Source organism: Salmo salar, chromosome 05, assembly GCF_965601325.2.
Source record: "Salmo salar chromosome 05, fSalSal1, whole genome shotgun sequence".
In the NCBI taxonomy this organism is placed as follows: Eukaryota; Metazoa; Chordata; class Actinopteri; order Salmoniformes; family Salmonidae; genus Salmo; species Salmo salar.
The window spans coordinates 46,675,425-46,690,294 of record NC_138295.1 but is presented as its reverse complement, the minus strand read 5'-3'; the positions used below and the strand labels follow the sequence as shown (position 1 = coordinate 46,690,294).

Below are 14,870 nucleotides of genomic sequence, written 5' to 3'. Positions count from 1 at the left end.
TTCTATCCATATGTAATAAGTATATGCATATTCTAGTTACTGGGTAGGAGTGGTAACCAGATTAAATCGGGTATGTTTTTTATCCAGCCGTGTCAATACTGCCCCCTAGCCCTAACAGGTTATGGACCTGTGATACCTGGAAGTGACATCTGATGAAGAGAATCAAAGGTAATGGATTATTTACATAGTATTTTCGATTTTAGATCTCTCCAACATGGCGGTTAGTCTGTATCGCAAAGCGTATTTTTCTGGGCGCAGTGCTCAGATTATTGCAAAGTGTGATTTCCCAGTAAGGTTATTTTTAAATCTGGCAATCCGGTTGCGTTCAAGAGATGTAAATCTATAATTCTTTGAATGACAATATAATATTTTACCAATGTTTTCTAATTTTAATTATTTAATTTGTGATGCTGACTTGACTGCCGGTTATTGGAGGGAAACGATTTCCTCAACATCAATGCCATAGTAAAACTCTGTTTTTGGATATAAATATGAACTTGATAGAACTAAAAATGCATGCATTGTCTAACATAATGTCCTAGGAGTGTCATCTGATGGAGATTGTAAAAGGTTAGTGCATCATTTTAGCTGGTTTTATGGTTTTGGTGACCCTGTCTTTGAATTGACAAAACATTACACACAACTCTTGTAAATGTACTGTCCTAACATACTCTAAATTTATGCTTTCGCCGTAAAACCTTTTTGAAATCGTAAAACGTGGTTAGATTAAGGAGATGTTTATCTTTCAAAGGGTGTAAAATAGTTGTATGTTTGAAAAATTTGAATTTTGACATTTATTTGGATTCAAATTTGCCGCTCTTGAAATGCACCTGCTGTTGATGGAGTGCACCACGGGGGGGACGCCTGCGTCCCACCTAGCCCATAGAAGTTAAGCAAATACTCAAACTAGCAACAGATGCAGGATCCGTCTTATTTCTGTAGATATACTGTATGTGGATGATTTATGTTTCACCATTATCCTTACATAATATAACCATTTACAATTTTAGTTGCACATGTCTTAGAGTAATGGACTGTGCCATCCCCGTGTCCTTCGCAATGGATTAGTCCACTGAGACAGACGCATATCAGACAGTTGTCTTGTGCAGCATGAAAATAAATCTATTTGCGACTGGTCGACAAAATAAATCTTTGTTGACCAACAGCCTATTGACCAAACAATCGACATGTCGACTAAATGGGGTCAGCCCTAATCTAGAAACGTATCAAATCGTCTTGAAAGGGAAAGATGCACGTCCCTACTGTAACATGTGAACAATAAAGTTGTATTGTTGATGTTACCTGGGAAACATGTTGCCAGGTGTTCTGTCAGGGCCTCCTGGGTGACAGGCTTGCGGGCTGAGTTCATAGCTGAGATGGCCAGGCACAGCATCTCCCCCAGAGGGATGAACTGTGACTGGCTGATGGGCGACATGCTGATGGGAGATACATCACCTGATTAAGGAGGGAAGAAAACACAGAGGTCAGACAATCAATCACATTTTATAAAGCCCTTTCTGAATCAGTAGTTGTCACAAATTGCTTTACAGTTAGTGAGTGAACGTTATTAATAAAAAGGGTGACTTGGAGAAAATAGGACATCTGATATGAAAATGGATGGCCCTTCCTCCAAGCAAAATATATATTTACATTCCCTGAATGCATGAAAAACAGCATGTGACCCTCCCCTATACCCAAATATGAATTAAGTGGATAGCAGAGAACATGTCTACCGTTTACCCTCACTTCTTGGACAGACCAGATATGCAGTTTTAGAAACTGTTCTTTGTCCTATAATCACTTGACGTCAACGTGGGAATTTTGATAGCGCACATGTCTGCAGACCAGAAGGTTGTGGGTTCGCTATTTAGACACCCGGCAAGTTTAGCCTTCACCAAAATCAGATTTACTATAACAAAAATGTTCTTACCTTTGTTGTCTTCGTCAGAATGCACTCCCAGGACTTCTACTTCAATAACAAATGTTGGTTTGGTCACAAATAATCCATCGTTATATCCGAATAGCGGCGTTTTGTTTGTGCGTTCCAGACACTATCCGAAAGGGTAAATAAGGGTCGCCGCATGGCGCAAAAATCGTGACAAAAAAATCTAAATATTCCATTACCGTACTTTGAAGCATGTCAACCGCTGTTTAAAATCCATTTTTATGCCATTTTTCTCGTAAAAAAGCGATAATATTCCGACCGGGAATCTCCTTTTAGGTAAACAGACAAAGGAAAAGAAAGCTTTCGGTCGACACGGGCACGAGCCTGAGTCTCACAGAACTGTAACCAGCCACTACCCAAACGCGCTACTTTGTTTCAGCCAGAGCCTGCAAAGCCACGATTCAGCTTTTTGCCGCCTTCTGAGAGACCATGTGAGCTGTAGAAAGTGTCACGTTATAGCAGAGATCCTTTGTAATTGATAGAGATGGCAAAGAAGTTCCAGAAATGGTCAGACAGGGTACTTCCTGTACAGAATCTTCTCAGGTTTTGACCTGCCATTTGAGTTCTGTTATACTCACAGACACCATTCAAACAGTTTTAGAAACTTTGGAGTGTTTTCTATCCAAAGCCAATAATTATATGCATATTCTAGTTACTGGGCAGGAGTAGTAACCAGATTAAATCGGGTATGTTTTTTATCCAGCCGTGTCAACACTGCCCCCTAGCCCTAACAGGTTAAGAGTTACTTGTCTAACAGAACACAGAGGGTGTTCTTTCATGGAAGCCTCTCAAATATAATCCAGTTAGAATCAGGAATTCCCCAGGGTAGCTGTTTAGGCCCCTTGCTTTTTCAATTTTTACTAACAACATGCCACTGACTTTGAGTAAAGCCAGAGTGTCTATGCTAGCGGATGATGCAACACTATACACGTCAGCTACTACAGCAACTGAAATGACTGCAACACTCAACAAAGAGCTGCAGTAAGTTTCAGAGTGGGTGCCAAAGGAATAAGTTAACCCTAAATATTTCTAAAACTAAAACCATTGTATTTGGAACAAAACACTCACTAAACCCTAAAACTCAACTAAATCTTGTAATAAATCATGTGGAAATTGAGCAAGTTGAGATGACTAAATTGCTTGGAGTAACACTAGGTTGTACACTGTCATGCTCAAAACATATTGATGCAGGAGTAGCTAAGATGGGGAGAAGTCTGTCTATAATAAAGTGATGCTCTGCCTTCTTAACAACACTATCAACAAGGCAGGTCCTACAGGCCCTAGTTTTGTCGCATTTGGACAACTGTTCAGTCATGTGTTCAGGTGCCACAAAAAAGGACTTAGGAAAATTGCAATTGGCTCAGAACAGGGCAGCACAGCTGGCCCATGGATGTACACAGAGAGCTTATATTAATAATATGCATGTCAATCTCTCCTGGCTGAAAGTGGAGGAGAGATTGACTTCATCACTACTTTTATTTATGAGAGGTATTGACATGTTAAATGCACCGAGCTGTCTGTCTAAACTACAGGCACACAGCTTGGACACCCATGCATACCCCACAAGACATGCCACAAGATGTCTCTTCATAGTCCCTAAGTCTAGAACAGACTATGGGAGGCACAGAATACTTCATAGAGCCATGTTTTAGTACTGCAGATATGTGGTAGTGGTGGAGTACAGGCCTGAGGGCACACAGTGTGTTGTGAAATCTGTGAATGTATTGTAATGTTTTTAAAATTGTATAAACTGCCTTAATTTTGTTGGACCCCAGGAAAAGTAACTGCTGCTTTGACAGCAGCTAATGGGGATCCATAATAAATACAAATACAAATGTAACAATAGTATAATTTCAGGAATCACAGGAGTAAGTTCTCCTGGCACACTGTTAAATTATTTAGCCATTTAAACATTTTGTTTTTTTAAGAAAACTCTGTTTTTGACATAGCCCTCATGCAATTTAATGATGCACTATGCAGAAATTGCTCCACCATTTTCTTGTTGCAAAAATACTAATAGTTTGGCTAATTTCAGTTTGTGATAAAACAAGCAATTATAGTGTAGAGAATAAAAAACATTGTATTTTCAACTGTTTGAAGCTGGTGTACAAAACCGAAAGTAAAAATAAATAAATACGGGAAGCATAGAAATAGCACACATAGAACAGATCTACCGCTTCTTAGATTTGCTTTCAATGAGAATGACAGATCTATAACACACAATTTTGTCGGGTCGCCCAAAAAGTTACATATTGCAGCTTTAAAACGTGAGTTTGTCCTCAGTGTCGGACTCGACGACAGTTGCTACCCAATGGAGTGCTGTGATTGGTTGCCCAGAATTCTGTGGCGGTGTTAATCTAAGGGTCGATTGGGAAACATGCTGCTGCAGACAGGAAGCAGAACAGAGCATGTGTGTGCAAACATTGACATCCATGTTTGGTTTTGATTTGGAGGGGTGGTGGTAGCATCAAACCAAACATTGACATCCATGTTTGGTTTTGATTTGGACGAGTGGTGATAGCATCAAACAATTGGATTTAATACTTACTTGGATACTGCTCGGCGATGCAAACAGCAAAGTTTTCATCAGAACAGTCTAACGATCAAAGATCCTGTCCAGCGCAGGACACGTGCTGCTAAAAGAGGTACTGTCACTGGACCAAGCATTATCTCGCAAGCTGTCACTATGCAGTGCGAATTATACCATGACATTCGGAAGGTCTGTGTTTTTCACTGGACCTCATAAGTAATAATTTCTTTATGGGCCTAATAGTGGAGATGTCATTTAATGGTAAAAAATGTATAACCTTTTCATTTGGCATGAACAAATTACTTCAAAAAGTAGGCTCCTGTGCATGTTCGTCTACTCCCAAAAAATTCCAGCATCCATTTGATGAATCGAAACATCAAAAAGTGTAATGACATTCGGCGAATGTCATTGGGTCTACACTCCTGTAGCCTTAATTAATTGATGCGCTCTGACACAATGACCTTTTTTGCATTAACCTCCCTGGGCAAGGTGGGACGTTTACGAGGTGGGACGTTGGCGCGAAATACAAGTACCTCAAAAATGCTATAACTTCAATTTCTCAAACATATGACTATTTTACACCATTTTAAAGACAAGACTCTCGTTAATCTAACCACATTGTCCGATTTCAAAAAGGCTTTACAGCGAAAGCAAAACATTAGATTATGTCAGGAGAGTACCCTGCCAAAAATAATCACACAGCCATTTTCAAAGCAAGCATATATGTCACAAAAACCAAAACCACAGCTAAATGCAGCACTAACCTTTGATGATCTTCATCAGATGACACTCCTAGGACATTATGTTATACAATACATGCATGTTTTGTTCAATCAAGTTCATATTTATATCAAAAACCAGCTTTTTACATTAGCATGTGATGTTCAGAACTAGCATACCCACCGCAAACTTCCGGTGAATTTACTAAATTACTCACGATAAACGTTCACAAAATACATAACAATTATTTTAAGAATTATAGATACAGAACTCCTTTATGCAATCGCGGTGTCAGATTTTAAAATACGGCTAGCTCATTTGACACCCACCAAGTTTGGCCGTCACCAAACTCAGATTTACTATAAGAAAAATTCGATTACCTTTGCTGTTCTTCGTCAGAATGCACTCCCAGGACTTCTACTTCAACAACAAATGTTGTTTTGGTTCCAAATAATCCATAGTTATATTCAAATACCTCCGTTTTGTTCGTGCGTTCAGGTCAGTATCCGAACGGTGATGCGCGAGCGCATTTCGTGACCAAAAAATTCAGAATATTCCATTACCGTACTTCGAAGCATGTCAAACGCTGTTTAAAATCAATTTTTATGCTATTTTATTCGTAAAATAGCGATAATATTCCAACCGGGCGACGTTGTATTCATTCAAAGGCTGAAAGAAGAAAATAGAAAATTCTCATGAACGCGCATCTCCAGTGTTACTGTTCCCAGCCTGACCACTCACAAACAGAGCTGCTGTACTTAGCCCAGAGACTGCAGACACCCCATTACACTTTCTGGTGCCTTCTGAGAGCCAATGGAAGCCTTAGAAAATGTCACGTTACAGCAGAGATGTGGTATGGAATCTTCTCAGGTTTTGGCCTGCCATATGAGTTCTGTTATACTCACAGACACAATTCAAACAGTTTTAGAAACTTTAGAGTGTTTTCTATCCAAATCTACTAACTATATGCATATTCCCGTTTCTGGGCAAGAGTAGTAACCAGTTTAAATCGGGTACGTTTTTATCCAGCTGTGCAAATACTGCCCCCTAGCCCCAACAGGTTTTAAGATAAGTTGGGACACCTGAAAAGGGTCTGAGATACAGGACTGTCCCGAGATAAATGTATGAGTGAAAAAATTGTTTAAATCATGACAGAGGTTTGTTTAATTTGGAATAAGCTTTTATTTTAATATGTACCACTGTAGCAGTACAAACTGCATTTTAAACAAATTCGAGAATTTTTAAATTTGCTTATTAAGAAACCCCGCCAAAAGTTTGACTACGTTGCATTTGGGGAGGGGGGGGGGGGGCTCGTCTCATACCCTGAGCCCACTGTAATTCGCACTCTGTCACTATAGAATAATCTTAGATCTGACTTCCTTAATTAAATAATTAATCACATTTTAGTCTTTAAGCATTTTAGTCTTGAACTGTCTGAAAGATTGGTTGTTTTCCACCACTGTAAGGACAGAATATTGTTAAAATAAAGAATAGCAGTTATTATTACTACAGTATTGGGTCAGAGGTATTAGATAGTGAATATGTTAGATCAGGGTTTCCCAAATTTGGTCCTGGGTCCCCCCTGGGTGCACGTTTTGCTAGGCCACCAGGACCGAATATGTGAAACCCTATGTTAGATGACAGCTGGTTAGCGCCAGAGCGGTTCTTCCCTCCATTAACACTGACGCTTTCCTATGGGAGAGACAGAGGACAGGATGAATTCTCTATCTCTCTCTCATGCCCGCCTGCTGCAGCGGTAGCAAACAATTCACACAGCTAGCCAGTGAGGCAGTGTCCTTTGTCCGTGCACCTTCTGCTTAACCCCACTCCCTTATTTTGTGATTCATTCCGGCAAAGCTACACAACACTATCTACAGCATTTACACACACTTATCTAGAGCAGGAAAAAAGGGAGAGGGTGAGACAGCATCAGAGAGATAGAAGAATGAGATGGGTAGTACCTTAGCTGATTGTGTTGACTCCTCCGCTTTAATCCAAGCAGATCCAAAGACGGCTCTTTGAACTGCAGCCCCCAGACAAATGAGCATTCACTCAAGGGCCTTACCCAGCATGCTCCACTCCACGCAAAAACAAGGGGGTGTGACCAATCACACCGTGCTTCAGTATGCACTGTTTTTTACCCCTCTCTCTCTGCTCCCTCCCTCCATCTCGTTCCTTCCCGTTAATGTCCACTGACAGACAAGCTTGTCGGCGGTCTGCCGAAAGTGTTGTTATGGCAACGGATTCTGAGTTGCACCCAATGCCTGTTCTGCAAGCTTTTTATCCCTCCCCCTCTTTATGGCGCTCTCTATTCAATTTATGGGGCTTTATTGGCATGGGAAACATATGTTTACATTGCCAAAGCAAGTTAAATAGATTACAGTAAAGTCAAAAAAAGTGGGGGAAAAAATACAGTAAACATTACACTCACAAAAGTTAAAAAAGAATAAAGACATTTAAAATGTCATATTATGTGCAAATAGTTAAAGTACAAAATTACAACAGATCACGAATCTTGCTGCTGTGATGGCACACTGGCATTTCATCCAATAGAAATGTTTTTTTTTTCAAAATTGGGTTTGTTTTCTAATTCTTTGTGGGTCTGTGTAATCTGAGGGAAATACGTGCCTCTAATATGGTCATACATTTGGCAAGAGGCTAGGAATTGCAGCTCAGTTTCCACCTCATTTTGTGGGCAGTGTGCACATAACCTGTCTTCTCTTGAGAGCCAATAGCAAGGCTATGCTCACTGTACATAGTCAAAGCTTTCCTTAAGTTTGGGTCAGTCCCAGCGGTAATTTATTCTGCCACTGTGTGCGCTCTGTTTAGTGCCAAATAGCATTCTAGTTTGCTCTGTTTTTTGTTAATTCTTTCCAATGTGTCAAGTAATTATCTTTTAATTTTGTCATGACTTGGTTGGGTCTAATTGTGTTGTTATCCTGTTTGTGTTTGTGAACAGAGACAAAGGAACAGCATGCTTAGGGGGCTCTTCTCCAGGTTCATCTCTCTGTTGGTGATGGCTTTGTTATGGAAGGTTTGGTAATCGCTTCCTTTTAGGAAGTTGTTGAATTTAATGCCTCTTTTCTGGATTTTGATAATTAGCGGTTATCAGCCTAAATCTGCTCTCTCTCTCTCCGTCTCTCTCCAATGCAAACTTAAGAGCTGTTCTCCTCAGATTGGGCTCAGAAGCATGTCCAGTAAAGTGAGATGGGTGATATGGAGGCTTGCAGTCAGATCCAGCATACTATAGGGAAGGTTTATTTGTACAAACAAATAAAAAGGGATTGACTGAACACTATGTAATGTAGACAGTACACAATGCGTCACTATGTCTGTATGTGCCTGGAAATTATCATACTGCCAGGAACGTGGGTCTCCATTGGCACCAGTGAAGAACTTGATATAAACCTGTTAAAGTGACAAGTGGGCATGTGTGAGAGAGAGCTTATACATTAAACAGCTAAGTAAACAAGTATACTAAGCTACCAAGTTGCTCGGACAGAACAGCCCAGGCAGCACCGTCAATTAGCACTGAAGTGTGAAGTCAGATGTGTGAAAACTCTTGAGCTCAACAATGGCAGCAGAGTTTCACAGCCCCTCCCCCACCCAAATGCAGAGGTCTTTGAAGCCTTAATGACTTATCCCTGTCCAGAGGTCATTACAATACAATACGCCATGGATATTAACTTCTCTAGGGTAGGGGGCAGTACTTTGACGTCCGGATGAAAGGCGTGCCCATAGTAAACTGCCTGCTACTCAGGCTCAGAAGGTAGGATATGCATAGCATTAGTAGATTTGGATATAAAACACCCTGAAGTATCTAAAACTGTTTGAATGATGTCTGTGAGTATAACATAACTCATATGGCAGGCAAAAACCTGAGAGAAATCCAACCAGGAAGTGTGGAAATCTGAGGTTTGTAGTTTTTCAAGTGATTGCCTATACAGTATACAGTGACTTAGGGTTCATTTTGTACTTTCTAAGGCTTCCACTAGATGTCAACCGTTTTTAGAACGTTGTTTCATGCTTCTACTGTTACTGGGGAGAGAATAAGAGCTGACTCAAGTGGACTGCCTGAGGCCAATGAGTTGTTTAATGCGCTGTCACGCAGGCACGCCGTTCCTTCTTTTTCCTCTGTAATGAATACGCTATTGTCCGGTTGGAATATTATCGAATATTCAGGATAAAAAGACCCTAAGGGCGGATTGTAAACATTGTTTGACATGTTTCTACGAACAGTAATGGAACTTTTTGACTTTTTGTCTAGGGTTTTGCGCTCGCGCATTGTGCCTTTGGAATAGTGATCTGAACGCGCGAACAAAACGGAGGTATTTGGACATAAATATGGAGTTTATCGAACAAAACAAACATTTCTTGTGGAAGTGGGAGTCCTGGGAGTGCATTCCGACGAAGATCAGCAAAGGTAAGTGAAGATTTATAATACTATTTCTGAGTTTTGTTGACTCCTGAACTTGGCAGGTAACTGTATAGCTTGCTTTGATGGCTGAGCTCTGTACTGAGAATATTGAACAATGTGCTTTCGCCGTAAAGCTATTTTGAAATCTGACACAGCGGTTGCATTAAGGAGAAGTGTATCTATAATTCTTTGAATAACTGTTGTAAATTTTATCAACGTTTATGATGAGTATTTTTGTAAATTGATGTGCTCATTCACCAGAAGTTTTGGAGGCAAAATATTTTCTGAACGTCACGCGCCAATGTAAAATGGGGTTTTTCGATATAAATATGAACTTTATCGAACAAAACATACATGTTTTGTGTAACATTGAATCCTGGGAGTGTCATCTGATGAAGATCATCAAAGGTTAATGGTTAATTTTAGCTGTATTTCTGTTTTTTGTGTGGTTTTTCTTGTCTCGGCGCTGTCCTAACATAATCTAATGTTATGCTTTGCCGTAAACCCTTTTTGAAATCGGACAATGTGGTTGGATTAACGAGAAGTGTATTTTTAAAATGGGATATAATAGTTGTATGTTTGAGAAGTTTGAATTATGAGATTTTTGTTGTTTTGAATTTGCCGCCCTGCTATTTCACTGGCTGTTGAATAGCGTCGCAATACCCCAGAGAGGTTAAAAATAACACTGCAATAAATAAGTACAACAAAAGCTCCTCAAGGACAATCCAAAAACACAATTTGTTGAGGGGAACGTAAGCGACTTAATTTTCCACACAGACCATCCCCTGGCACGGCACAGTGCTGTAATAGCACACTACGCCTATGTCAAGAGAGAGGGTATTGACCCAGGGTGGAAACTCAGAATACTAGACATTGAGGAAATTGAAACAACCTCTGTCAACGTGTGCAGGGCATCCTCATGCAGTTCCAGCAGGACTTTTATGGGATCAAAGAAAGAACAAAGCAGGGAAAGCTTTCTGTGACGACTCCTCCATTCTGAGTGAGTGAGTCTGATCACACCTCTTCAAACTGTCCTGCAGACAAGGATAGTCACCCCCCCAGCATTAAACACACCCAGGTCCCACAACTGCACTGCTCCTCCATCATTGAGAGGGATAAACTCACAGAGCTGGAGAGAGACATGGTGGAGCTCAGAGAGCTAGTCCACACAATCCAGACAGAACAAACCCACAAAACAGACCAGCACAACAACACCCCCCCATCAAGACCTGGAGGGCAAAAGGTGGAGATGGACGGCTGTCTGAGAGAGCTGGCTGCTCTACAGACTGAGGCGAGAGATATTAAAGAAGCACATATGGCACTGAAGGACGAGGTCAGAAAGCTGAGGTGTGACAGAGAGCAGGACACTCCTCCAGACAAGCCAGCAGAACAGCGCACCTGAGACACAGACCCACACCACAATGGGACAGACAACACAGGACCCGCCAACCAAACAGAACCCACCCCATCCTAACAGCCCTGCTGTCAGCTCCCCCTACAGCCCTCCTGACAACTCCCCCACATCCACTAAGGTCTACAGGCAATTACGGATTACAAAAAGAAAACCAGCCACGTCACGGACACCGACGTCTTGCTTCCAGACAAACAAAACACCTTCTTTGCCCACTTTGAGGATAATACAGTGCCACCGACATGGCCCGCTACCGAGGACTGCGGGTCCCCCTCTCCTTCTCCGTGGCCGACATGAGTAAGACATTTAACCCCTGTGCGGCCAGCGAAAAATCATATCGCCATTAGCATAACAAAATGTTATAAAAAAAAAAAAAATTAAAAATCAAATTATATCGTTTTATAGATACACCTCTCCTGAATCGAACCACGTTGTCCGATTTCAAAAAGGCTTTACAGCAAAAGCAAAACATTAGATTATGTTAGAGGAGTATATCGTAAAAGTAGCCACATAGCCATTTTCCGACCAACCACATGCATCACAAATAACCAAAAAACAGCTAAATGCAGCACTAACCTTTGACAATCTTCATCAGATGACACACCTAGGACATCATGTTACACAATACATGCATTCTTTTGTTCGATAAAGTTCATATTTATATATAAAAACAGCATTTTACATCGGTGCGTAACGTTGACTATTTTCCCTCAAATGCATCCGATGAAACAGAGCTACAATTTACTAAATTACTATTCGAAAACATTTTTTAAATGAAATATTGTCATTCTAAGATTTATAGATGAATATCTCTTGAAAGCACCTGTAATGCCAGATTTAACTTTACTGGGTAATCATACTTTGCGATGAAAGGTGATGCGATACTCTGAAAAATAGGCTAACGTTACCGGTCAGCGCCATCTTGGAACAATCGCATATCACATCTAGTCTTGTATACTATTGTCAATAATCCCTTACCTTTGGTTGTCTTCATCAGAAAGCACTTCCAGGAATCCCAGGTCCACAACAAATGTATTTTCGTTCGAAAAAAATACTCCTTTATGTTCCAAGAGCTTGTTCTTGTTAGCGCGTCTGAAGGCTGCTCCAAAACTTCCGTCGGCCACGGGACAGCCATTTCGAGAAAATGCATTTTTTTTCCCATTTAGGTTCGTTCAAACATGTCAAACGTTGTATAACATAAATCTTCAGGGCGTTTTTCAACAAGAGAGCCATCAGATCCTCCTCTCCTCCCTCTCCGAGTTGGGCATCTCCGGCGCGGTTCACTCTTCGATTGCGTCCTATCTGACAGGTCCCTCCTACCAGGTGGCGTGGCGAGAATCCGTCTCCGCACCACGTGCTCTCACTACTGGTGTCCCCCAGGGCTCAGTTCTAGGCCCTCTCCTATTCTCGCTATACACCAAGTCACTTGGCTCTGTCATATCCTCACATGGTCTCTCCTATCATTGCTACGCAGATGACACACAACTAATCTTCTCCTTTCCCCCTTCTGATAACCAGGTGGCAAATCACATCTCTGCATGTCTGGCAGACATATCAGTGTGGATGACGGATCACCTTCTCAAGCTGAACCTCGGCAAGACGGAGCTGCTCTTTCTCCCGGGGAAGGACTGCCCATTCTGGCCTGCTGGCCCCCCTACCTCTGCGGAAGCACAGTTCCCGCTCAGCCCAGTCAAGACTGTTCGCTGCTCTGGAACCCTAATGGTGGAACAAGCTCCCTCACGACGCCAGAACAGCGGAGTCAATCACCACCTTCCGGAGACACCTGAAACCCCACCTCTTTAAGGAATACCTGGGATAGGATTAAGTAATCCTTCTAACCCTCCCCCCCCACCCTCCCCCCCCCAAAAAGATATAGATGTACTATTGTAAAGTGGTTGTTCCACTGGATATCATAAGGTGAATGCACCAATTTGTAAGTCGCTCTGGATAAGAGCGTCTGCTAAATGACGTAAATGTAAATGTAAATGCATGCGCAGTCCAGCTGGCTACTGTGTTTACGGACATATTCAATCACTCCCTATCCCAGTCTGCTGTCCCCACATGCTTCAAGAAGGCCACCACTGTTCCCGTACCCAAGAAGGCAAAGACAACTGAACTACATGACTATCGCCCCATAGCACTCACTTCTGTCATCATGAAGTACTTTGAGAGACTAGTCAAGGATCATATCACCTCCACCTTACCTGCCACCCTTGACCCACTTCAGTTTGCATACCGTCCCAACAGGTCAACAGACGATGTAATCACACTGCATACTGCCATAACCCATCTGGACAAGAGGAATACCTATGTAAGAATGCTGTTAATTGACTACAGCTCAGCATTCAACACCATCAGCTCATCATTAAGCTTGAGGCTCTGGGTCTCAACCCCGCCATGTGCAATTGGGTCCTGGACTTTCTGACGGGCCGTTCCCAGGTGGTGAAGGTAGGAAACAACATCTCCACTTCGCTGACCATCAACACTGGTGCCCCACAAGGCTGCGTGCTGAGCCCCCTCCTGTACTCCCTGTTCACCCATGACTGCATGTCCATGCACGCCTCCAACTCAATCATCAAGTTTGCAGACAACACAACAGTAGTGGGCTTGATTACCAACAACAATGAGACAGCCTACAGGGAGGAGGTGAGGGCACTTGGAGTGTGGTGTCAGGAAAACAACCTCTCACTCAACGTCAACAAAACAAAAGAGATGATTGTGGACTTCAGGAAACAGCAGAGGGAGCAACCCCCTATCCACTTCGACGGGACAGCAGTGGAGAAGATGGAAAGTTTGAAGTTCCTCACAGACAAACTGAAATGGTCCACCCACACAGACAGTGAGGTGAAGTAGGCGCAACAGCGCCTCTTCAACCTCACCTAAATCCCTGACAATCTTTTACAGATGCACAATTGAGAGCATCCTGTCGGGCTGTATCACCGCCAAGAAACGGCAACTGCACCACCCTCAACCGCAAGGCTCTCCAGAGGGTGGTGCGGTCTGCCCAACACATCACCGGGGGCAAACTACCTGCCCTCCAGGACACCTACAGCACATGATGTCACAGCAATGCCAAAAAGATCAAGACAACAACCACCCGAGCCACTGCAGGTCACCCTGCTATCATCCAGAAGGCAAGGTCAGTACAGGTGCATCAAAGCTGGGACCGAGAGACTGAAAAACAGCTTCTATCTCAAGGCCATCAGACTTTTAAATAGCCATCACTAGGCAGGTTCCACCAGGTTACGTAAACCCTGCACCTTAGTGGCTGCTGCCCCATATACATAGACTTGAAATAACTGGCCACTTTAATAATGGAACACAAGTCACTCTAATAATGTTTACATATTTTTGCTTTACTCATCTCATATGTATATACTGTACTCTATTCTACTGTATTTTAGTCTATGCCACTCCGACATTGCTCATCCTAATATTTATATATTCCTTAATTTAATTATTTTACCTTAGGTTGTGTGTATTGTGTGTATTGTTGTGAATTGTTAGAAACACAAGCATTTCGCTTCACCCTCAATCATATCTGCTAAACATGTGTATGTGACAAATAACATTTGATTTGATTCAAAATTATCAAAAAACACACATTTCTTTCCACAGCGCCAAGTGGTGAGACAGGGATAAAGCTTAAGCCCCACCCTCTTCAACATATACTGTATATCAATGAATTGGCGAGGGCACTAGAACAGTCTGCAACACCCGGCCTCACCCTACTAGAAACTGATGATCTGGTGCTTCTGTCCTCAACCAAGGAGGGATTACAGCAGCACCTTGATCTTTTGCACATATTCTGTCAGACCTGGACCCTGACAGTAACTCTCAGCAAGAC

General features: G+C 42.1%; 1 protein-coding gene across 2 annotated transcripts in view; it reads right to left on the bottom strand.

Annotated features, from left to right (window-relative positions):
- The window catches only part of LOC106604902 (storkhead-box protein 2-like), an 89,398-nt gene that overhangs the window by 54,634 nt on the left and 19,894 nt on the right, over positions 1–14,870 (bottom strand). Inside the window, exons 1-2 of one of the 2 annotated variants that reach the window (XM_045718272.2) lie at positions 7,157–8,994; positions 1,303–1,455 (exon numbers count right to left, since the gene is read on the bottom strand). In XM_045718272.2, the coding sequence (XP_045574228.1) occupies positions 1,303–1,435 (133 nt within the window). In that variant the 5' untranslated portion in view covers positions 1,436–1,455; positions 7,157–8,994. Of the gene's footprint in view, positions 1–1,302; positions 1,456–7,156; positions 8,995–14,870 lie in introns of those variants that run through there. The other variant, XM_045718270.2, reaches the window with a different exon arrangement.